At 41.3% G+C, this 24848-nt stretch overlaps 2 protein-coding genes across 5 annotated transcripts in view; both read right to left on the bottom strand.

Moving 5' to 3' along the window:
* TM9SF3 (transmembrane 9 superfamily member 3) overlaps nucleotides 1–12894 on the bottom strand; it is a 63807-nt gene extending 50913 nt beyond the window's left edge. Inside the window, exons 1-2 of the mRNA XM_023641729.2 lie at nucleotides 12590–12894; nucleotides 3444–3639 (exon numbers count right to left, since the gene is read on the bottom strand). Of these exons, the coding sequence (XP_023497497.2) occupies nucleotides 3444–3639; nucleotides 12590–12691 (298 nt within the window). The 5' untranslated portion in view covers nucleotides 12692–12894. The remainder of the gene's footprint in view (nucleotides 1–3443; nucleotides 3640–12589) is intronic.
* A 3080-nt stretch (nucleotides 12895–15974) lies between these two features.
* PIK3AP1 (phosphoinositide-3-kinase adaptor protein 1) overlaps nucleotides 15975–24848 on the bottom strand; it is a 112082-nt gene continuing 103208 nt past the window's right edge. For all 4 annotated transcript variants that reach the window (XM_023641711.2, XM_023641719.2, XM_070223587.1 and 1 more), the window contains one exon: nucleotides 15975–19951. In XM_023641711.2, coding sequence (XP_023497479.1) covers nucleotides 19894–19951 — 58 coding nt within the window. In that variant the 3' untranslated portion in view covers nucleotides 15975–19893. The remainder of the gene's footprint in view (nucleotides 19952–24848) is intronic.

The raw sequence follows: 24848 nt of genomic DNA, 5'->3' as shown, positions 1-24848 counted from the left end.
TCAACTTCCCCCCTGCAGCAGACCAGAGGCACTGTCCCCTAGAACACTTCAGCAGGGAGGCTCCCAAATCAGGGAGAGTAGAACCAAGGGACTGAAAACAGGGTGGCGGCCTTACCTTAAGTGAAAATCTTCAGGCTGCATGAAAGGACCTGCCACCCATCCCCAGCCCTTTTCTCACCCTTGGGCACTCAGGCCTTTACCACTCGGGCAGGTAAGCAAAAGAAATCCTTATAAAATAACTTCATCCCTCTGTTAGTCGGGCTATTCAAGGAAGAGGATATGCAAGGGAAGATCAGTAAAACAAATGGGGGGAAGGAATCCTCTAGAAGTCACTGATTTTTCAACAATTAATATCCTTCATTATCCTGCACGAATTCTCACATGAGGGGGAGAGTGGGCAGTCACTTCCTCTGGTTAGGAATTACTAATGATCACCTAATGATCATAAGGAACCAATTATCATAAAAAACAAGTAGGCACAAACTGTCCAGGTGCTACACAATTTATTAAGAGCTTACTATGTCTTAATAGCTGAGGCAAGAGTGAACAAGAATGCTCCTGTCCCTGCCCTGGTGGAAGAAACTAAACTACTGAGCAGGCTAGTGCAGCAGCTCGAGGAAAACCAAATCCTATATCTGATAAACTAATTTAACATTTCATAATTGCTAATATAAGATCAAGGAACTACAAGACCCATACTATGTGCTGTTAGTATTCATAACCATGACCATTTCTTGAATGTGAAAATATGTATCAAGAATCTTGACAAATGCTCTACATGTATTATCTCATTCGAATGTGACAACAATTCTATCAAGTGGATATTATTTCCCTCATTCCACAGATGAGGAAAACGAGATCAAAGAGGTTGGATAACTTGCCCATGACGACACAGCGAGGCAGAGGCAGAGCTGGGATGCATCAGTCTCTCTGACTGTAAAGCACATGTTCTTTCCACTCCACAACGGCAGGGTTCTAGGAGGTACCCTCTAAAACTATAGGATAGTGAATTCAGGCCTGGCTCAAAGATACACAATCTAAGTCTGCTGTCCTCTGTCTAACTTTCTCTAAATGGTCTCAATTTAGCATTTTGTCTAGAAGAAGTATATAAGACTATTAGGAAGAAAAAAACCAGAATTGTGCATAAAATTTCAAGTGAGAGACATTCTACACTAGACTTAAGACTATCACTAGTTCCCTAAAATAATGTTTTTAGCTACCTTCATTTTATGAAGCAATACCAATCTATTTAGCCTGACATAATCTACCAGGCTATAAAAAAATGTGCACGCGCATGTGTGCACACGTATGTATAAGTATATATACAGTTTTTTCTAGTTTCAAATTACTTCCAAAATTTTATTTTCTTATCTGAATATGCCTTCAGAAGAATCTTTAAAAACCAAATACTTAAGGGATGAAAGATTAACAACATAAATATTTCTACAGATCACATAGGGATAGAAGGTTGAGTTTCCATGACATTATTAGTAATGCTGTGCTATACCTTGGGTAAATCATTACATCTCTGGGCCTCTCTAAGAGAATGCACATGACACCATCTCTAAGGTGTATCCTACCTTTAAAATTCTATGATACTATAAATAACAACCAGGAAACCTCAGAAAACACTTTTCAAAGCATGATCAACTTTATCTCTGAACAGGGTAAACAAGGGGGTATAGTAGAAAGAGGAATCTAAGCAGCATTTACTATTTCATCTGGACCACTTCACCCAGCAGCTCCTCTGGCAGCTCCATGCTGGAGGGACAGAGCTGACAAAGTTCCAAGGAACCACCAACTCTTGGGGAATAACACTTGGCCAGTTCTTGTTCTTTTAATCTAAAGGTGTTTAGTCTGAAAGGAAATAAATCCCACTTTTACAGCCCATGGAAACTGTCCCCCTCTATCTAAATAATCTTTCCATCTCAGCCTCAAGGAAGAAAGGTTAAGACAGCTGAATGAGTGTTCTTCTTTAGCAAATAAGGGAGGGGATTTCAAAATCTGCCCATGGCAGCAGAGTCGAACTCAGAGTTTTTGCCTATTGTCTCTCGTTCCTCTTCAACAAACAAGAAATGTGTAGCAAATATGGAAAAGGAGAAAGCGTGTGAATAACATAGTGGTGAGATTCTCAAAGATCACATAGTCTAGTCTAAGTTTTCTCTTTATTTGTGATTAAATATTTAAATTACCTGATTAAATTAAAACAAGCCTCAGGGCATGTTTACAATAATTCATGAAGTTATAGGCCAGGTCATGTGGTTTAAATTCACAACTTAATTTCATAATTAAGCCCCAGGGAATATTGTGGGGAAAAAAAGAAAATGCAAATACATACACCTATTTTCAACAGCAATAACAAAAAATATTCTAAAAACAAGAATAAAATTTAACAAATCAAAATTAAACTTTATCTTTAAAATATCTCATTTCACACCCTCCTCCCAAAAGTGCTAAAAATACCAGAGGTCAGGTACTGTTCATTTTACACCTGTAGACAATAAAGTCAAAATTGGATAAACAACTTTACTAAAATCAATACAGTAAAAGAAATAGGATTAAAACTCAAAGCTCCTGATTACAAGATCCATGCTGTATTCAAAAATCAAGATACCTAATCAGAGATCCTGCAAAAATTCAATTACTCAGGCTTCTGCTCACCAGGTTAAAAATGTCTATGCAGGAAATACACTCTCTGACAAACTTCACATAGGAAAATAAAAAGTATAAACTCACTTACAGGACCTGATAAAATAGATACCTACATAACAAATAGTTAAGGAGGATATTTTCCAATTTTAACAAGTCTTTGACTTAAAATTTTAAACCACACTATCCTATGGGTATGGAGACAGTAAATCAACACAACACTGATAAATACATTCTGAGCCAATGGTACAAGTTTGAATTTGAGGCTTTACACAAAAATTTTAAGTATCCATTTACCCCATTTCATCCCTACACCTCCAGAAATTACTTCATTATGAATCTATGAGGGCCTTCCCCAACCACCTAGGTCCAATCTCTAGAGGATTTACTAGAAAACACTCTTCAGAAATAAGTATGTGAGGGAAATATAAGTTTATGAACAATTATGTATTTTATTATTTTACAAATATTCAAAATAAATCTTTGTTAGCTAATATACTTTTCTAAATGCAATACACTTAACATATAAATTAAAACATTTTTCAGTATCTAGAGCAGTGCTTCTCAACCAAGGGTGATTAGCAATGCCTGAAGACGTTTTTTGGTTGTCACACTGGAGACTGCTTCTGGCATCTAGTGGGTAGAGGCCAGGGACTCTGCTAAACATCCTACCATGTACAGCACAGCCCGCCCACAGAAGAGAATTATCCGACCCCAACGTTAACAGTGCCAAAGTTGCGAAATCCTGGTCTACAATCTAACTTGTGTTATAAGGACTCTTAAGGTTTACTTACCTTTGAATTTAATATCCAGACCACTAAATTCCAATTCAACTCCTTGAAGTGCTTCTCCCAGAGTTTCATGGTAATGACTGATACTTTTTTTTGACCCCACACAGAATGGAAGTGAAAAGTATTTATATGTCTCTTGGCGATTATGGTAGGGCCCAACAGTATTCATCCATAAGACAACTTCCTCTTTATCTTGATACTGGAACAGAAAAAGCAAGTAAGAATATGTTTTTTTAAAAAATATAATTCAGGGGCCAGCCTGCGGACGTACTGGTTAAGTTCACATACTCTGCTTCAGTGGCCGAGGGTTCGCAGGTTTGGATCCTGGGCGTGGACCTACACACTGCTCATCAAGCCATGCTGTGGTGGCATCCCACATAGAAGAACTATAAAGACTTGCAACTAAGATATACAACTATGTACTGGGGCTTTGGGGACAACAAAAAAAGAGGAAGACTGGCAACAGATGTTAGCCCAGAGCCAATCTTCCTCACCAAAAAAAAAAAAAAATCTAATTCAAATTAAGGGAATATTTATTATTTGTTCTAAATAAAAGAGTACTGTCTCTGTTTGGGAAGCTATAAAATAAAATATTGGAAGCTTATTTTAATCTGAGATCAATGTCCACATCTTGAAAATCAGAAACTCAGTAAATTTAAAATTATATCCTCTGATTGTGGTCTCAGGCAAATCCAACTTTTCTAAACTTTGTTTACAGAAGGTATTGTTTAAACAAAGTACAATAGCTCATAAGAGTATAGTTATAATTAATATTTATACTATCAAATACTGGTAAACCTAGAACCAACATGACTCACCATGCTAACATGGACAAGGAAGGAGGAAACAAAAGCAATAGGTTACCTAGAACATCATCAGAAACTCCAAAAGTCTAATATTGCCAGCAAACACAAATAAAATTTCATCTCCTTTCTAATCTTTTCCACGGCCATTGGTCAAAGCACTACAGAGGAGAGACATGACTAAAGAAGAGGAAGAGAAAGCCATAATAGGAAAGCTCCAGTCCATTCAAATCATTCTATCTTCCCTTTATCAGCCTGAAAGACAGGTACTGTATGCATATTTCTTTGAATAAATAACTATGGCTCTACCCAGTGAAGACAACATGTAGCTAAATCTGGAGTGGCATCCAATGATTTTAGGTAGGTGACTTCACCTTCATCTCAAGTTTAAAATTACAAAGATTCTATGAAAAGCAATTATCCGAGTAATTTTAAAACCAGTAACCCTAATTATAGCAATATAAATTAAAGACAACATAGGATGCAGTTTAAGTCAACTAACAGTGCAGAAGTTAAATCATTGAACAATTATTTACTGAGTGCCCACCATGGGCTAGTAATCATGTTTGTAACTGGTGATACAGCTTTGAACAAGACACGTTCCCCACCCCACTGGAGCTTAGAGCCCAACGGGAAAGACACTGAACGAGCAATTATAACAAAGTAGGGTCCTATGGAGCACACAACTAGCACAACTCCCAAATCCTTACCTTCAGTCTTCCACCTAAAACAAACCCGTTCAGTCGAAATCCAACATCTCCAAAACCAAACTCATCCCACCCAAATCCAACTCCCCGAACTCTGCTTTCCTAAGGGTACCACCAACCTCTCAGACACAGAGACTCAAACCCCAAGTCTCTCTGCACTCAGAAAAACACCGACTTATCTACCCTTATCCAAATCATCTGCCTCTTCCTTCTGATTCACACCACCACCACCCTAGATCTAATCACTTCATCCCCAAATATGATAAATGTTTCTTTGTTCATAAGACATCATCCAGGTCATTAAGGAAATAACAAACTATCTCACTTTTTCAATACATGAGACTTGTACCAAGCATAGTACTAGGTGTTAAGGACATACAGATAAATAAAATTTCCTTTAAGAAGTTCACAATCCATAGAGAAGACAGACAAGTAAATGATTAATGATGAAGAAACAGGTGATATAATTAAGGTAATCAAGGGCTATTGCAGCAACAATAAAGGGATGATTACTTCTGCTCTGGCAGAGAAGGATCAGGATGAATAACAACATAGAAAATCATAAGCTGTTTCAAGTGAATTCAGAAAAACAACTGTAGATAATTTTCACGTATGAAGGAATGAATTGAAGGTCTGAAAACGTCCATACAACCCCATTCACAGCTACTCTCCTTATTCTGAGAGGCTGACAAATATACGTATGCCACCACTCTTCCATCCATTGCTCATGGTCATACAGCACTAATCAGTCAAGGCACTCCTTTCTGCTAAACATAGATATAGACACAAATCTGGATATAGCGTAAGAATTCTCAAAACAATGCCCTAAGCCAATCACTATCCACTGACCAGAGCTGGTATTAGAGTCAAAACCTGTTTACTAAACAAAAAGCTCTCTGCATAGTATAATGTACACAAAAAGTACTTAATAAATATGATGAAAAAACACTGAAGAAATGCTGACATGTAAAGTTCATTAGCAACGTAGTACAAGAAGTTTGAAGTACATGCACTGACTGCAACAGTCTCCTTTGAGAGAAATAAGAAAGAGCAGGTAACAAAATGCATCCATTTAAAATTAGACACTGAACGAGAGGACCTATTAAGAAGGACCCTGCCATTAATCCTGCTGAGAAAGTCTGCAGAAACGTTTAAATGTAACTCGTGAAAACAAGCACAAAAAACACTTTCTCTATATATCCTAATACTCAAAATTCCTTTTAAAATAGATAAAAATTTGAACATAAATACCTGTTAAAATAGGACATTCATCTATTTTATACAAACTGAAACACAGGACTAAAATAATTCAAGGGTCACATTCTTAAGTCACTCATTTTAAACGTTCATGATAGGGTAATAGAGTTAATAGGGTAGTAGAGTTGTGATGACATGATGCAAAGTGTACTACAACCAAATGGCTATCATTCTGTAGTCTACAATTCGTTCTGGAAAGAGGCCTGAAATAGCAATTAGAAATATATATGTAATATATACACACATTCATATATATAAACATACATACATACACACACAGAAACATACAGAGAAAGGTGAAGGTGAATATTAAGGTAAAAATGTTTCCCATTGGGCCGGCCCGCTGGCGCAGCGGTTAAGTTCGCACATTCTGTTTCTCGGCGGCCTGGGGTTCGCCGGCTCAGATCCCGGGTGCAGACATGGCACCACTTGGCAAAAGCCATGCTGTGGCAGGCATCCCACATATAAAGTAGAGGAAGATGGGCATGGATGTTAGCTCAGGGCCAGTCTTCCTCACAAAAAGAGGAGGATTGGAGGCAGTTAGCTCAGGGCTAATCTTCCTCAAAAAAAAAAAAGTTTCTTTCACACTGCTCCTCATGCAGACCACGGTCAGATACAATGAAGTTACAATGTTTACTTTTTATTGCAGTTCTTGATTATCCCTGAGAATAAGCACTCCCAAGACAAGGTCAAGAAAAAAGTTCTTTTTCAAGAGAGAAAACGTGTCTTAAAATATCTTGAAATTAGAAAATACCAGAAGAAAGGCTTCACACAACTTTTTTCAGGAGAAAAACCCTTTTCTTTCCCTAAAGCTGCTGGGACAGTCCCTGAGCTCCCTGACTCCGTGGGAAGAGAGCGACAGGTAAGGCTCTTCCCTCCGCCCGTGGCTGAAAGACTAGTCAATTCACTTTTCAAACATTCCAGAAGTCCTAGCAAGCTCTTTTTAAATACGTTCCTTGGGAAAACTCTGAGTTGGCCAATGACTGAGAAAGATGGAGTTTTATAACTTACCTGCAGAGTGTAACCAGAAGAGGGGAGGGGAAAAAAGTCAAGGGAGCACAGCAGCGGATCAGGGGATCCCTGAGCAGGGCGGAAACTGCTTCCAGGAGGCCTCCCTGAGAAGGAGCCACAGGAGAGGAGGCCAATCCAGACCCCGTGTTCCTCACCGCACCAGTCTACTCATTTTCCCGTTCTCAGGAGAGTTTCACGTTACACTCAAATTCTGAGCTGTCCACTCCAGCCAAAATGGTTTATTGTCTTCCCGTCCTCTCCTGCACCTTGTTTCTTATGTCATTCCCCCAATCTATAACGCCCTCCTTCTACATGCGCAGCCAACTTCTACTTATCCTTCAGAACTGCTCAAATCCTCCCTTCTCAAAGGCCCAGGTAAAACCTTAACTGACCCATCCCTGAGACCCACGAGCTTACCATCATTTGTAACAGCACCACTAGCTAACACTTAACAAGCACATACCCTGTGCTAGACATACTTCTAAGGTCTTCACCCAAACATTTACTCCTCTCAAAACTTCGTAAGACAGGCCCTATTATGTTGCCCATTTTACAGACTAAAACAAACTAAAAGGACAGAGATGTTACATAATTTGCCCAAGATCATATAATTAGTATCATTTACAAGTTTAGGACTACACTTTTGCTAATCCCTAGTCAGCTTCATTAACTAAAGAGCAAAACCTCAACGAAGGAAATATGAAAAAAGTACAGCTGTACAAAGCAATTCAAGACAGCACTGAATACCAAACGACTTTTCCATTTCAGCCCTTAACCTGCCCTAAAGAAAAAACCTTCCTAAGAAGCTCCTGGTGTTCTAATCTCACAAGGAATGACCTTTATCCTCAAGAAGTCACCACTGTGGGACTTCTCTTATTTGAAGGCTGTTTATGTGCTGGGGCAGGGGAGACACAGAAGTTTCCCTCCTTGATAGAGATCATGAATTAATTTTTCTCAGGAGGAAGACTTTAGGAGATGTTACTGACGTACTCATTTATAAAATCAAAATAAAGAAATCAGAATTTATATAGACAGGCAAAGGACTGAGGGCTCAGAATAAGCACCCAAATGCCACCGTTTTTATAGGAAGAGGGGAAAAGATATGAGTTTGCTTTAAAATACATATCTGAGAAAGCAAAATCAAGTTCTGAAAATGTTTCAGAAATCATAATTCCAATGTCTTTTAGTTATTAATTTAAAAAACATACATCAGAATTGCAACACAAATAAATTAGAAGTGTATTTTTGCATAGTCTCTTGAGATAACTGCTCTCTCTCTCAAAATAGCTGTGTACCTAAATAAACTGTTAGTCTAACACAGAGCACAGCTGAAAATAGGACAATGACTTAAGGCATTTCCTAAAACTAGCTCTATGTTAGAATACTCACAAATGCACTTCTAGTCAAGTTTATTCTTTTGATAAATCATCAAATAAGTTTTAAGAGTTCCTACACTCCCATCAGACAAAGACAAATGCTGCCATTTGCCAAAGTAAAGCAAACAAAACATTTCTGAAATCACTCAGTGGTGAAGTAAGTGTTGATGGCAGAGGCTGGGAGTAGGCTATCCTAGGCACGAATCAGGCCCTTCCAAATTACCTTCCAGAGGTACCATGGGCCACAAGGAAATGGGATTTTAGCCTGGGTAGGTCCCCCAAATTACAACAGGCATCCCCAAGACTGTGCATCTTAAATGAACAATGGGTGGGTTTGTTCACTGTGCTTTACGCAATATGGTTTCATGTTTCCAACACTGCATATTCTTGTCCCTAGGATCTCCCTAATTACTCAAGTCACTCAGCAAGCACTGATTAAGCACCACTTGTTGTATGCAACCGACCAAAACAAAAATCCTGATTCTGTGATCTTGAGGAAACGGAACCCATAAAAACTCAAGGCTACAGAGACAATCATAAAATGCTTTAAGATTCATGTGCCCTTGATTATTGTTTCTTTGGTGCTGACATCTTTACATAGTATTACTATGGAAATCAAATGTACATGACAGGTAGAAAAAGCAAAGACTAGAGATCAAGAAGCTCAGATTCCTTCTGTGGTCTTGGGCCAGTCACTGGGCCTCTTCGGGCCATCAGGAAAACGTGTGTGTTGGATTCAATGGTCGCAAGTCTTTCCAGTTCTAAAATTCTATGATTCTCAATTTGAAATCTTAACGGAGTCCTCTGGAATCATGGTGACATGGTAATCTAACTCCAGATGCTTCCAAGTGCTTCGAGTTTCGGAAATAAGCATACACCACACCCTATACATCTTTCCCTCACTCTGAAGAGTCCTTTTTATGGCCCTTCAATCACTTTTTAAATGCTTGTCTTTCATGAAAGTGTTCTTTAATTTTTATTTCAAACAATACGTCCTATAATCCATATATGACTCAACTTTAAAAACTGAAAGGAACACATCTTTATATATTCTAGATGTCTATATGCTCTAGAAGTCAACAGCACATTTCCTTCTCATTAATTTTCTGAGATTATTAAGAGCTTTGGATAAATAAGCATGAAAAAATACCCTACGAGTCGAATGGTCAGCTGAATCCTAACTCGGTAGGTAAAGTAAGAGAAATAACGGGCTTTGTGGAACTGCATAAAGTAGTTGTTCCTTCTTAGGACCAGCTACATAATGCAGGGCCCAAAAGAAAATAAAAATGCAGGACTCCTTGCTCAAAATTTATTAAGAATTTCAAGATGGCGACAGTAGAGCATTAAACCAAGCACAGCCTTTATGCACTTGCACATACTATGTGACTGCACAGGCCACATGCCCAGTATGTTGGCTTAGCCTTCTTTAATGAGAACCCAAACATTTCCTCCATAACCACCCATTACGAAGCTGGACTCATCCAAACATTTCTTTAACACTTAAAAATACTATCAATATAGAGAACGTCTCAATTTAATTTATTTTTGTCTTATTTTTAGGATAAAGGGCTATAGAGCATATCCTATGAAAGTGGAGAAGACTACTAATTCAGGTGCCTGAGTTCAAATGCTACCTCTACCCTTGCTGGCTGTGTGGCCTAACAATCTCTCTGGTGTCAGTTTACTTATCTATAAAAAGGGCATACTATCATCCACCTCACAAGGTTATTAATATATGTTTAAAATATGAGTTAATATCTGTAAAGTACTTAGAACAGTGCCTAGCACACATTGCTAAAAAGCCCTATTATTATTTCTATCTGGAAACTGTCTTCATAGAAAGTCACTGTTCCTTAGTTGGTAATTTAATTCCACAAGTGTTTATTAAACACCTACTCAGCAACCTTCCCTTGGCAATTTTTCTCCTCCTTCAGTATCATTCTCTCTTCACTGGCTACTTCTGCCTTCTTGGTGGAAAAAAATTTCACTTGGCCATAGCCTTTTCAGTACTGTCATCTGACTAAGGTGAATGCCTAGTTTTCAAGAAATACTCTCAAGAAACGTGGAAAAGTAAATTATTTTGGCTAAGAGCCAAAAAAAAAAAAAGAATGACATTTAAATTTTACACTTGTATCTTAATGCTATTCTTCCTATAACTTTTCTGCTTTTTTTTAATAATAGTTATTAATAATAGGTAACCAAGTGAGAGAAGTTCAGTGTAGACATGGATGAAATGAAATGGATTCTAAATGTCTTTGTCCAGCAATTCTCTCAGACATACCACATTCTCTCAAAAACCTTTCATCAAATATTTTATATTAAATTAGTGGCATAAAAAACTGAAATTTTCCTGGCAACAAAATTTCAGTGAAATTGCTATTTACATTTTAAATGTGCTAGTTAACCTAAGGCCTTTTTTATACACCTCCAATTTATGAAATTTTAATTAATAGTTTTCCCTATTTATAGAAGTTTACATAAAACAAGATAAAAAAGTACTACTCTTAAGCTTGTATATCCATAGGTGGAACTATAATTAGAGTTCCGAATTTTATACAACTTTCCTTAAATGTTCAAAAAAGTGGAAAAATACTAGTAACAACAGCATTGACCAAAAGGATGCCCACTGGAAATGAACAGTTCTTACACTTTCCAACGAGTTACCTGACAGAAGAAACAACAGGAAAGAGTTTCTAATTTAACTGTTTAACCTGTGAACAAAATTATCTTAGGTGAAAAGTCACAAATATAGCACAAAAACATCACCGATTCGGGATTCGTCTCAAAAACATACAGTCAAGAAATTTCTGGCTGTGATTGAAGGTAAAATAGCCGAAAGTTTATAGTTTTTATTAGCTAAAATAAGAGCCCAGATAACCCAGAGACTAGAGAAAAGTATGGTTAATTACAAATAAAATCTCAAGTAGGGTCCATTGAATAAATAAGGACAATTGCTTCGCTTCCTCACTTATGAGGAATGACAGAAGACGCCCTCAAATCTTTCAGATTTTGTACATACACAACCTCATGCAAAATCCTATCATTAATGGGTTAAGGTATTAAAAAACAATTACTCCCTAAGCAACCTTTTAATTTACGTGGCTTTCCTGCCCTGCCCACATCTACCATTCTGGAAACCATCGAGTTACAGCCCCGAGTGAAAGTCTCTTGAAGAGTCCTTAACATCCATGCTTTGATGTGAAGATGCCAATTAAACAATCAATCAATTTTAAGCCAAATGCAAAACGCACTGTTCCCAGCCGACAAGAAGACAGGGGAACTCAAGACCCTTTACAGTCAGAAGCTGCCTAGTTAGAGACCACTGAGGAGGGAGCCTCATGCTGGGGCTAGAAGGGGGTGAGGAGAAAGTTATAGAAAGGCCACGCAACTGACTGCGTGCGTGTAGATTGTGGGCGCGCACACGTGCAAAGTGCTCTTCACCCCAAGTTTACCGATGCTGTCCGTCCCCAACCAGGATTTTCACCCGGTTTGGGCAGGAGGGGCAAAGAAAGGCGAGCGAGCACCATAAAGTGGTGGCTATTTCCTGGTTAGTGTATGCCGGGTAATCGTGATGCATCCATCTTCCGCTGTGTCGTAGCCCCCGGCAGCCAGAGCACAGCTCCCTTCCCTGGGGGACACTAGCCCAGAGCCCGGCCCGCCTCGGGCCCCCCGCCCGCCACGGAGGGAGCCCGACCCTCACCACGCTCCTCGCCGGGCCCCGGGGGCCCCCAGACCCAGGGGTGCGGAGCCCTATAGGTGCGAGCGGGGGAAGGAGGCCCAGGCTCTCGGGGAGCGGAGTCCCGTCCCGGGAGCGCACGGAAATGCCTCCTCCCAGCTCCCAGCTCCCGGGGTTTCGGCTCCGCCAGGCCCAACCGGAAGGCGCCCTCGGGCGGCCGCGGGGCTCCCCCGGGCCTCCAGGCCGCGCCGGGCCTGCCAGGGCAGCGAGCCGGGGGAGCGGGCCGGGGTCGGCCGCGCCGGCCGGGGGCGCGTCTCACCGTGTGCTCGTGCTCGTCCGCCCGGGCCCGGGGCGGCAGCAGCAGCAGCAGCAACAGCGCGGCGGCCGCCGCCACGCCGGGAGCGCCCGGCCGCTGCCTCATCCTCCGCGCTCCCACCGGCCCGGCGCCGGCCCACCGACTCCGCCTCCGCCGCCGCCGCCGCGGCCGATTCGCATCCACGGGGCGCGGACAGACGCGCGGGGCCCGGGCCCAGCCGCTGGCTCCTCGGCGCCGCCGCCGTCACCGCCCGCTCCCGAGCCTCCCCCGCCCCCTGCGCCTCCGCAGCCGCTTCCTCTGACTCAGCCACGTCATCCGGCCACCCCGGCACACGCCGGAAGTGCCTCGCGACGCGGGGCCGCAACCGCCGCCCGGCGCCCCGCCCGGGGGCGCGAGTCGGCGGCTCCAAGGGTCCGGCTCGGGCGGGTCTCGCGCGGCCCGATGGCCCGGCTGCCGCCCGGCCGTCCATCCGCCGCTGGGCCCCGGGAACGGCGGCGCGCGGACTCGGCCCGGCCTCGCGCTCCCCGCCGGGGCCCGGTCCGCACCTCGGCGCCGACGCCGCCTCCCGGCGTCTCGAGTTGTGCGACCTCGGTCAAAAGGCTGAACTTTTCCGGGCCTCATTCTTCTCGGCTGTGAAATGGGGTGATGGCCTAAGCTGCCGCCTCTCGGGTTTGGGGGATCGGATCAAATAACCCTTTCCAGGCGCTCGTCTCCTGCGGTGAATGAACCCCGAGCTCCTGTAATCATCATCGCGGGAGATTATTAGACTTGTCCGGGTCGCATAAGCGTTTTAAAGGCACTGAATATTTATTGGACCCCTACCGTTGTATCTTGTTGAAATTCTTCATTTATTTGTTTACTATGATTTGTTGGACTCCCTTCCACAGACACAAACACCTTGGAATCTAAGCTCCTCTCCTGGGCAGAGATCGGGTTCACTGCCGTATTTCCTGTGCCTAGAACAGTGCCAGGCCCATAGAAGGAACTCAAGAGATTTGTCAAATAAATATATGAGTATGGCACCACCATCTACACGGTCCTCTAAGCCTAAACTCCGGAACTTGTAGTCGAATTGTCTCTCTCAGCCATCAGCAGTCGACAATTTCCAGCATTTGGTATCTTAGAAATATCTCAAGAATTTATTTTTCCTCTTTCCTTTGCCAATAACAGCCATTCCACATCTCACTATATGTGTTGTAACGGTCTCCTAACAGGACCCCTGCCTCCAGTCTCCCCTCCCTGTTTTATCCTCCCCAGCCCCTGCCAGGGTGATCTTTCTAAAAAGAAACCTGATTATATCACTCTTGCTTAAAACACTCCTTGAATATTATTTAAATAAATCATGGAATCACAGCTGAGACTTTTACCTGCCAGGCATTATCCGGGGCCCTTTACGTGTCTTGATTCACTTCATCCTCACAAAAACCTTATGCAACAGGTACTATTGGTATGTTCATCTTACAGCTATGATAACAAGCACACATTAAGTGGCTTGCTGACAGATCAGACCCAAGCAGCCTGCTTCCAGCATCAGCCTTTCTTACTACTAGTGCACTGCTATTGGTACAGTTCTCTAAAAAAATGAAATAGACCTTTATGTCCTGGCATGGAATAGAGCTGAGAGAGAATTTTAAATGAAAAAACTTGAAAATACAGCATACAATGCCATTTTAAATGGTAATTATTAGTCTACCTGTAGAAAACAATCTGAAAGGTTATGACTCAAACCATTAACAGTGGTTAACTTTGTTACGTGCCTGTATTTCTGTTTTTCACAATGAGCCTGTGCTACATATGTAATCAGAAAAAAAGAAAGTTCCTTGCTAAAGGAGAGTCCTGTTAGCACGCAGCTGCACAATTGAATCCCAATTTATCTCCCCAACTTTACCTCCCACTCATGTCTATGCTCTGGCTTCATGCCTGTATTTCCCCAATACACCATGTTCTTTTATACCTCTGTGCCTTTGCTGTTGATGTTCCTTTTACCTAGAATGGAAATAAATGGACAACCATTAGCTACTCTCCTTCCAGGCCTACCTGGATCATCCCCTCTTCAGTGAAACCTTGCATGATGCCCTCAGGAAGTCGAGCATCCCTTCTCTGGGCTTCCAATAGCATTTGGCATGTATTGCCATAATTACCTTCTAGTCCCATTTCCTCTTTTGTACTACATTTTGATGTTTTTTTGATGGCAGGAACTATCATTTGTTTATATCTGTCCCCACTGCTGGGATTGTGCTTGTCACATCACAGGCATTCAATAACTATTTGCTGAAAGAATGGATGAAGACATTAATAAGTGAAACTCAGATAGCACAGCAGGATTTAAAGAAGACTTTCCAGCTAGTCTAAGAGACATCACAAGGCAGTACATGATTAATTGCTGAATGAGTTGTACACCAGTAACTGCTATGGAAATCAGAGGAGGTGTCTTATACATCTTTGTATATCCCCCAGAGCACCTAGCACAGTGACTCGCTCCCAGTGGAAGCTCAGTAAATGCTCTGTGAATGAATAATCACTGCTTTTGAATCAAGTGATGATGTGCAATTGAAGAACAAGCAGTGTAAGTGCTGAATTAGGATGGATGAGTAGATTCTTGCTTAAACATCCATCACCAGCCTCTACAGATTTGAGGCAGTAAGCATTTGTTAGGTGTTGTGGGGAGCACCAGGGGTGGAGAGGACACAAGAAAAAGTATAAAGTATTCATTTGTGGAGCATAGACTTAAAACTAGGAAACATTACACACACAACAGAGAACAGGCAACAGTGTACAAAAAAAGAATGGCACAAAATGTGACCAACTGTGCAAACGTTTGACAGGCAATGAGAGCAATGGGCAAGGAGAGAAGAGGAAACCTCTTTTGGTGGAGTATGTGGGAAAGTTTAATGGAAGGAAGAGCATATAAGGCCATTACTCACATTACTGCAACAACTATTTATTGACCATCTACTATGTTCCAGGAACTCTGGTAGGTACCAGAAAATGATGATGATAAATGGCTTCAGGTGATAAAAGTCTGTTAACAGTAGGTATGGAAAGAAGGAAGAAGGGATAAAGTAACTGAGTAGAGGAAAAGGAGTATAGCTTCAAAGATCCTTGGAACCTGATGACCTCAAGGCTCAAAAACAGTTGGGACTCAGGGGCACCACCCAAATCAGAGGTGTTTTCCAAACTGGGAAGTGAAAAACATTGATATATCTTATTTCTCCAGTTTCTTCATCTAGATTAAGGACCTCATTCCCTGACACTAAAAAGGATGGGGAATATAGTGCCAGTAAAAGGAAACCCCCCTCCCAAATGGCTGTACAGCCTCTTTTTTAAGGTAGTTCTAATAAGACTCAATTGGTTAAAGAGCTTATGACCAGTAAATGATCCAGAAAACTACAATTTCAATCTTTTATTCTCATTGTTGATAAACATCATCATCCAAAGTCTTGGTGTATAGATGACAAGATGTCTTCCGATTTCCATCCTCAGCTACCTCTTCTTTGAAATTCTGTTTTTCTTTCTACTTTGTTATGTTTGTCTTGCTAGTTATTTACTTCTGAGATGGGCAGTCCTTCTATTGCTGCTGACCACCTTCCACCTCTACCTTTTCTGTTCTAGCCACAATGTTCTAGATACCAAAGACTTCATAACTGTTCTGAGTTCTTTCTTTACAAAGCAATCACTTAAAACATTTGGTTCTTAGACTGAAGAGCAACTATGGCTATTAATTTCTTTGTACAGTTTCCATTTTACTGTTTCTCACATTTTTTAACTGATCCGTTATAACAATGGTACTGGGCGAGGAACAGCAGCTGCCACAGAGAAGATCCCTTGCCGGGAAGGCGGCGCCTACAGGAAGGCGGCTTCCCTGCTTCTTCAGGATGAGGGATTCCCCACCCTTTGCCTTAGACTTAGACTTAACAGAGTTGAAGGGACCCGGAGTGTTCGTAAACACAAAACTCTTTACTTCACAGATGATGAAACAGACCCAGGGTAGTCAAGTTACATGAACTCTGCAAGTCAGTAGCAGACCAAAATAAAAGCCAGGTTTCCTGACTTCCAAGCCAACGTTCTCTCCCTACACCATGCTAACTCTTGCTGCATAGCTAGCTAAGACATTGTCTCCTACATTGTGGGTTAAATGGGCTTTGGCGGGCTAGCCTGGGAATTTATTTATTACACTTTCTAAGAGAAAATGAATTCTGAGTTGTGCCTCAGAATTCAGAACACATCTTTCCCCTCCTACTCATCTCCTCACCACCCTGGTGAACGTAGTATCCGGCCATCAGGAACGAGTGAGGAAGACCATTTTATATTCTTAATAACTTGCTTGGAAATGAATAGAACACAATTTATTTATCAAACCCAAGAAAATATTTATACAGGCAGATTCCTCAAAACTGAGGATTGATTTTTATGAGGAATCTTTTAGAGTTATCCAAATTAGCCGCTTGTCTTTCTTAGAAATAAATGTTACTAAGGCTTCCTCAGCCAACCAGCTGCAAAACCACACACTATTCTTTGCAAAAGGAGCACAGAAAACCACTTACTTCCTGGGGCATATGAGAGAGGGATCTAAAACTCCTAGCTACCGAGATGATATAGGATGGACTAGGACCTCTCTTTTTTAATAACAAAGCAAGAAAAAGGGGGATAGGGGTTAGGTAACTTAGCTTTTTTTGGAAAAATATTCATTGAAGTCATTTACATACTATTACTTTGCTTAATTATGGCAAAGCATTAGGGATTATTCACATGATTAAATATGTCAAGTTAAATTATTTGATTGCAATACCAACCTCCTGTTCATAGTCTCTCAGTCTTCATACTTTTTTGCTAAATATTTAGTTGGCTGTCTACTCACAGGTTCTAATACAAGATGGAGGAAGAGTGCTGGCCTAGGACCTGGAAGACGATGTACCTTGTACAGTTAGAGGCAAAGGCAATGGCAGTGAATATAAGTAATAACTTCACTTTGTATTAAGCCAGCTTGTAAAATCTTGGGAAAGGATGGTGACAGCAGAGCTGCCTTCCAAAGCACTGTATAGAAAACTTTTTGTTTCTTTGGATGCCTAATTACAGTTTAGTTTCTGATCTTCATTGTATTGAAATCCACAGTTTTGTTACATAATGTATTCCTACAAAATGTGTATAAAAGTTGAGTAGGTGGAGGTTGAATAAATTTATGTTATAATGAGTGATTCTGTTTCTAGAGAATGAAAAATTTCACCTCATCATTAGAGACATTCTTTGCTAACAGGGTCCCAACGTTTCATCCAAATTTTTTCATTTTCTTCTTTTACTTTTATGTAGAACCAATCATTTTGGATGTTCAAGGAACGTCTAATGATGGTTTAAGACTCGCCACTTTTGACTTGGCACTCTTGACCATTTCCATCCATGTTTCAAGTCTGTCACATTTATAGATACAAGTTTCTCATCAGCCCTTTCAATTTTATGTTTTCTACTTATTTTCATATAAAAATAAAATATTCCAATATTTCACAAACAGTGATGTGCATACAAAGACGCTAACATCATGGGCTGGCAGTAGGTTTTGCCGTGTTAGTGATATAAATGCTTGTTAATCAGAGAATGTACAAAAATCTAAATTTGGCATCCAAAAGGGGCTTAGAGATATTGAATATAAAAAAAGTGTAGCTTTTATCAAAATCAAATGTGCTTAAGGTGGAGACTGTCTATAAATAACAGGGAGGACAACCATACTACCATTATAATTTCTTGTTGTCCTTTTATCTCACATTAACCTATCTCTCCCAACTAAGGAGAGTGAAGGGAGCATTGCAGAGTGGCTACCATGTGCCAGGCATTGTGGGAGGTAATTTGCACAATCACTCTCTTAATGGCCACAGCTAATAGTGTATTTTATACTAGAAAAAAACCAAAACCACAGAAGCTATTAACTTCAGTAAGAGTCCCTGTTTGCTGGACTGAGGAGTAAGATTGAAAAAGAACCTTTAATCATTAGAAAAGGACCCAATAAAATTGTACTTAAATGAATCACTAATAGTGTGGCTTTTATATAACTGTGTGGGATGGAGAATAATTTCCTGGAAAACCACTAGATTTCTGATGTTTTTTAAAGAAATAGATCTGATACTAATTTTAGTGTATGTTTAAGCATCAAATCAAAAGCCTGTGTTTTGAAGGTAGATTTATGTGCCAGGGACTCAAAATTAATGACATATTTAAGGTTGTACATTCTCTGCAGAAACAGATTTCCCAAGCCTGGTGGTAATAACAGGTGTATAAGGAAATAGATAACTATTTCTATTTTAGGTTGTTCCCTCCTCTTATGACCCCTCAGCAGAGGAAAAAGTCAAGCTTCCTCCTCTTTCCTTATGGCCAGGACTAAGACCTAATAAATGGGGTCCTCGGCATCCCAAACATCTGGTTCCCAACCATTTTTAGATGTTCCTTGGCAGCATCATTGTTTTGAAAGCATACTGAAGTATAAATGTTCAAATTGAAAAAAATACTTGATGGTTCCATACCTGGGAGATATGGAACAAGGAAACTTCTAGAAGGCCAATAGTCAGTCACTGAGTGAATTTCTACATCTGGGCATTTCTTAAGGGAGAGGGCCTGGCTATTTGGAGATGGAAAGTGTGGTGATATGGAATTAGTAGCCCTGGATTCTAGGTCCGCTGCTTCCTCTAACCTACTGAATACTCTTGGTTCTAGACTTCTTTGGAACCTCAGATTTTCCTTCTAAGTAAGAGGAGTTAGGATTAATCCCACCTAAAGTCTTTTTCAGTTTGTTGTATGTGACCAGCCCTGACATTTAAACATCCTTCTGAATCTACAGAAAAGTTGAAAAATCATTTAAAAGTTAGGACCTATTTTCTCACTTGAATAATGTCTTAAATCATAACCACTTCTAGAAATTAGGCTGGACTAGCAAATAAGTAAGGCCTTATTATATATGTGCTTATATAAGTGAATTTCAGTAAAATCACTTGTAAAGTACATTTCTGATCAATCTTTTTAGGCTTCTGACATGCCAAATTAGAGGAAAGTATTCCAACTAAGTCTTCTCCCTTTTGGCAAACGAGGACATGGATCAATACACTTGGCAATGGTGAATCAAGTCTTCAGTTTTTCACTTCTTCATGCCTTAATAATATCCTCTTCAAGGAAAGCCCAAACCAGCAGGGCTGCAACAGTAACAGTAATGAGAGTGGTTCTTAAGGTCAGCAGTTGTGCCATAAAATGCAACATGAAGACATCATTAACAGGCTGAAAATTGCAAGTCTCAAAGTCTGGAAGTAGGCAGGGTTTAGGAGGCGGAATCAGCGACCTCTGGGTGGAACAGGTGGAGGAGGATGGAAGGTCTCCCTGGTTGGTGGCCTGAAATGAAAGAAAAAGCAACTATTTTAAAACAAATTTGATAAACTAATTCTTAGGCATCCATGATTTGTTGCAAAGCTGATATACTATGCAAAGGACATGTTCCTTAATTAATGAAACTGGACGCACACATGGACCTCTGAGTGCATACATGCTGGCTGTGGCTCACAATCCTAGCTGCACATTAGAATCACCAGAGGAGCTCTGAAAAATACCAGTTCCCAGATTCTATCCCAGACCCATTCCATCACTATATCTAGAGGATAGGGCTTGAGCTTCACAACTTTTTAATAGTGTCCCTCCCCCAACTAGTTATATTCTGATGCTTTGACATCTGGGGCCTTGCTGATCTTGGAAGGACTGCCACTCCCAGGGTAAGCTAATTCCTAGAGAAGGCAAATAACCTGCCTAGGAACACACCCTTCATGTGCAAACTAACCAATCCAGAGGCCCTTGTCCCAACCACCTCCTTTATCAGGGCTCTCATATTCGAGGCCATGCTCTACCTGCCCTAATCATCCCAGGGCCAGGTGCCAGACAACTATAGACAGCCCTTTGCCCCAGAGCTCACTGAAATTATGCAAACTAGACAATCCTAAATCTGCTTACCGTGTCTCATTTGTAATAAAGACTCTTGGCCATGATTCCCCCCACCCTTTCTCCTGACTAAACCTGGTGCTTCCCTGTGTGGCTCCCATGACATAATGAGTCCCCTCTTCTTGGGATCTATAAATAGCAAACTATCTTTTCAACGGCAGTTGTCTCCCGATCTGTTGACCTTGCGCCATACCTAAATAATAATAAAACCTATATTCTAAAACTCCAGAGGCTCCCCTCCACGTTATTCTAGGTGGTTTTTGAACGTCCTAAGTGTCACTCCAGATAGACTTGGGTGAGTCTATTTACAGACAGTTTCAATGACTGTAGATGGTATTTCCACGTGTTTGCTGTAAAACCAATATTTAACGCTCTTGGAAGCAAGTCAATAAGTCAAGAAAGAGACCTTTGTCAGGTGCTATAATTGAATTGTGCTACCCTGGAGTTGTGTACTTGAGGACTGAATGAATCAATGAGTAAATATTTACTAAATGTCCCTTGAATGCAAGTTTTGTGTAGGGTAAGGAAGCGACAAAAGAGTTGGGAAAAGAGGGTTTGTCTCAGGAACAAAAGAGAGAGGCGGAAGTAGAAAATATCCTCAGAAGGTTCTGCTACGGCCCCTAAGAGTACATGGTTTTGTGTAGTTATCTCTTTACTCAGAGAAAACAAAGGGACAGTCTCCTTCCATCTCCCCAGCCTCCCCTAGGAACTGTGGGCTTATAGGAGAAAGCTGAAGGGCAGTCAGGTGATACTACTTAACTACTTATTGCTTGAGCAAGCTTAGGCAGCCTTTCCTCCTCGCTCCTTTTCTTCCTTCCTTCCTTTCATTCTCTCAACAACCATTCATCTACTGTGCATCTACTCCTGGGTGTGGGATATAACCGCAGGTAAAATGGGCATGGATCCTGCCTTCAAGGTGCTGAGAATTTAATGGATGGGACAGGCAATAGGGAAAATCAGTAAAACGCACTGAATGTTTTGATAGGGGAAGTTTAGAACCTATGGGAACATATGCAGAGATGTTTACGCCCACATCTGAAGGACAGGTTCAACTTCTCTGAACCTGTTTCTCATCTGCCAAACAGAGATAATGATACCTCCAATGGAGTATTGTGTGAGACTTGGAGATGACAGCTGGAAAGTGGGTAGCACAGTTTCTGGCTTAGAGTAGGCTGTCAAGAAGTAAAGGTAATGATTTTATTAATGAAGACTAAAGATCTATTCTTAGATCTTTTTCCTGTGTATGCTCCATGAACCTTACATTTTATCTTCCACCACAAAGACAGTCATGGTTCCCTCCTTGCCCTCTCTGCTATCCCACTCTGCAGTTGGGGTGGGTCTACAAGCAAACGATCTCCATATTTCATTCTGATGAACAACCCCAGTTAAGGATTGGAAGTCCCATCTCAGGGAAACAAATTTGTGTTTATAGACATATCAGAATCATGGAGGTAAAGGGTATTAAATCTGAATCAAGGGGTGGTGTGTGGGGAGACAGCATCTCTAGGACACTGGCAAGCTGGAGCTGGAGATGTGACTACCCAGAGATACCTGAGCACTGGCTGCTTTCTCCTCCCTGCTGAGGGTGAAGTCTTACTGATGAGTTTGGTTCAAGAACCCAGCAATCCTGATGTCGGTTAACGTTCTTTTAAAGCAAGACTGTTATTTAGCTGGTATGTTTTTGTACAGTCATAATATTGTTAAAAATATTTTTAAGCTTCTCTATTAGTTAGTAAATAGCCTCAGTCCCAAGTCCCCTCACTCCCTGACCGCTCCAGCCCCTCCTAGGGACTCCACAGATCTCTTTCTAAGTCATCACCTAAAGGATTGCCTCTTGATGGTGCAGGAAGCCTCCAGAAGTGTGTTCTCATTTGGTGGTACCTAGGCTACGCTTTAAAGGGGAGTATATAGATTGTTAGTGATTGGCAAATCACTAGTAAATGGTGCAATATATTCAAAAGCAAAGGGACAATGGCTCAGCAAGATTTTGGCGTTTTTATCCTCAACTGGCAGGACCTTACCTACAAAAAGTGTGACACTGTCAGCAGCCCACTCTGTAGGGACTAATACCCTACAAGAGAAATGCCATGTAAAGATATAATATATCTGTTCCTTTTCTTGTCAACATCTGCCTTCCCTGATGTTGAAATATATTAGGAACTAACAACAGGTGGGACGGCAAAGTTTCCACTAACCGACAACCACCTGCACTGTGGCAGATGACTTGATGGCTGTTTAGGAGATAAGAAGTCCAACCCAAGCAGTACCAATCCATCCACCCAACCATTCATTCATTTACATGATGATTATTTATTAAGTTCCTAGTATGTTCCAGGTACTGAGCTAAGCACTGGGGAGAGTAGGAAAAAAATTTTTAATTGAAAACAGTTTCTATTCTCTCGAGGTGCACCACCCACTTGAGGAGACAGATAGGTCTCCAGGGCCACAATGTGGAATAAATTTTAATAGAGCTGTTTGGAGAACCACGAGAAAATTGACTCTGCATAGGAACACCAGGGAAGGCTTCACAGAGGAGGTGGTGTTTGGACTGAGTCCTAAAAGATGTGTAGAAATTTTCTAAACAGAGATTGGAAGGGAGCAGAAAGACAGCATTTTAGGCAAAAGGAACAGATCGGGCAAAGACACAGTACAAAATGGCACAGCTCACGGGGAAGTCTTCAGGGGTGGAGCATCAGTGAATACAGGAGAAGGGTGAGACTTGGGGCTAGGCAGGGCCAGAGCACACTAAAATTAAATCTGAAGGCTTTTATACCAGGAAGTGACATCAGCAGCTATTTCTGTTCTAGAAAGTACACTCTAGTTGCAGTGTAGAGGAGGGACCGATTGGAGGGAGGGAGGTAAGTGTCAGCCTACATGGAGGAACTGAGGCACTGGCAGATGGAGACGAAGGGGTGGGTCTGAGAGCTGAAAGGGTCACAGAATGGACAGAGCCTGGAGACACTAGATGTGGGAGCTGCGAGGGAGGCAGGAATGGAGGATGACTCCTGGCTTTGGGGCCTGGGGAAGCAAGAGGACAGTGCCATTATCTCAGGCTGGCAACTCAAGAGAAGAAAGCAGTTTAGGGCAGAGAATGGCAGGAAGGATGACGAGTTCAATTTTGACAGGCCGTGTTTGAGATATCCGTGGGACATCTGGGTGAAGGTCCCCAGGAAACAGTAGGAAATATAAGGCTGAGGTGGAGATGGAGATAGAGATTTGGAGTCTTTGCTGGCAATTCAAGCTCTGAGGACAGCATGCACAGTGAGCAGAGGAATGGACCAGGACTGGGAGAGAGTGATGAGCCGGATGGAGGCCGCACCCACTGGTGCTGTTTGAGAAAAACAGGTGTTCAGGAGGACATGGGTGGGGAAGAGTTGCCAATTCCTAGATCTGAAGTGGAGAGGAGACCACCAAGGTCAGCCTCCCCTCGTGTCTGTCAGCGGGTCAGCACCAAAGCCAGTCAGGAGACAGGCCTGTTTTATTCTTCCCTCAAACATTTCCTCATTTTATTATGAAAATTGCGCACACAATTACAAAGCAATTGCATGTTTGCAAATCTTTCTTTATACCAAAAATGGACTCAAACCTCAAGTTCTATCAATTACAGATTTCTTTGCAAACACCATTTCTTTAGTAAAAAGTGTTTTCCTCCTTTTCTCGCTCCATTTTTATCACAACATGCTTCCAGACTCCCTAAATTATTCATCTGCTATCTCTCTTTACACAGTTCAATGCATCCTAGTTTCTATCCTTTAATTTCTGGAACCCGTTTCCTTGGTGGTTCTCTTTTTCTCTTCCATTAACAAAGTCCCACAGAGTCTTTGTAGCTATAGTTTCAAGCTTGACAACTCTTTTTTGTCTTGGTACAATAAAACAACCATCTCCAAACTCTTCAACCTGCAGGAATAAAAGGTCTTAGACCTAGGATCTCCCCCTATGACATCTCACCTTTCTCGGACAGGTGTAACAAAATGACTAAGAGACTGGATCCTGGAGTCAGGCAAACCTAGATCTGCCACACAGAGCAAGTCTCAACACAATCTCAAGCCCCAGTTTCTACATCTGCAAAATGGGATGATACTAAATATTGACCTCTTAGAGTTGTGGAATTAAATGAGATAATGCATTTAGTGTGTTTATCATAATACCAAGCATACAGTAAGTGCTCAATAAATATTAGCATTTATTACCATAATCACTCTCCATACACACCCCTCCCCAGTCACCAACTATATAATAATTTTCAAGCAACAGAACATTATGCAAATTCAGGGGACTGGACTAGATTATCACTAACATT

Source organism: Equus caballus, chromosome 1 (genome assembly GCF_041296265.1).
Source record: "Equus caballus isolate H_3958 breed thoroughbred chromosome 1, TB-T2T, whole genome shotgun sequence".
NCBI classification, from domain to species: Eukaryota; Metazoa; Chordata; class Mammalia; order Perissodactyla; family Equidae; genus Equus; species Equus caballus.
The sequence above is the reverse complement of the archived record's forward strand: the minus strand, read 5'-3'. Positions and strand labels throughout refer to the sequence as shown.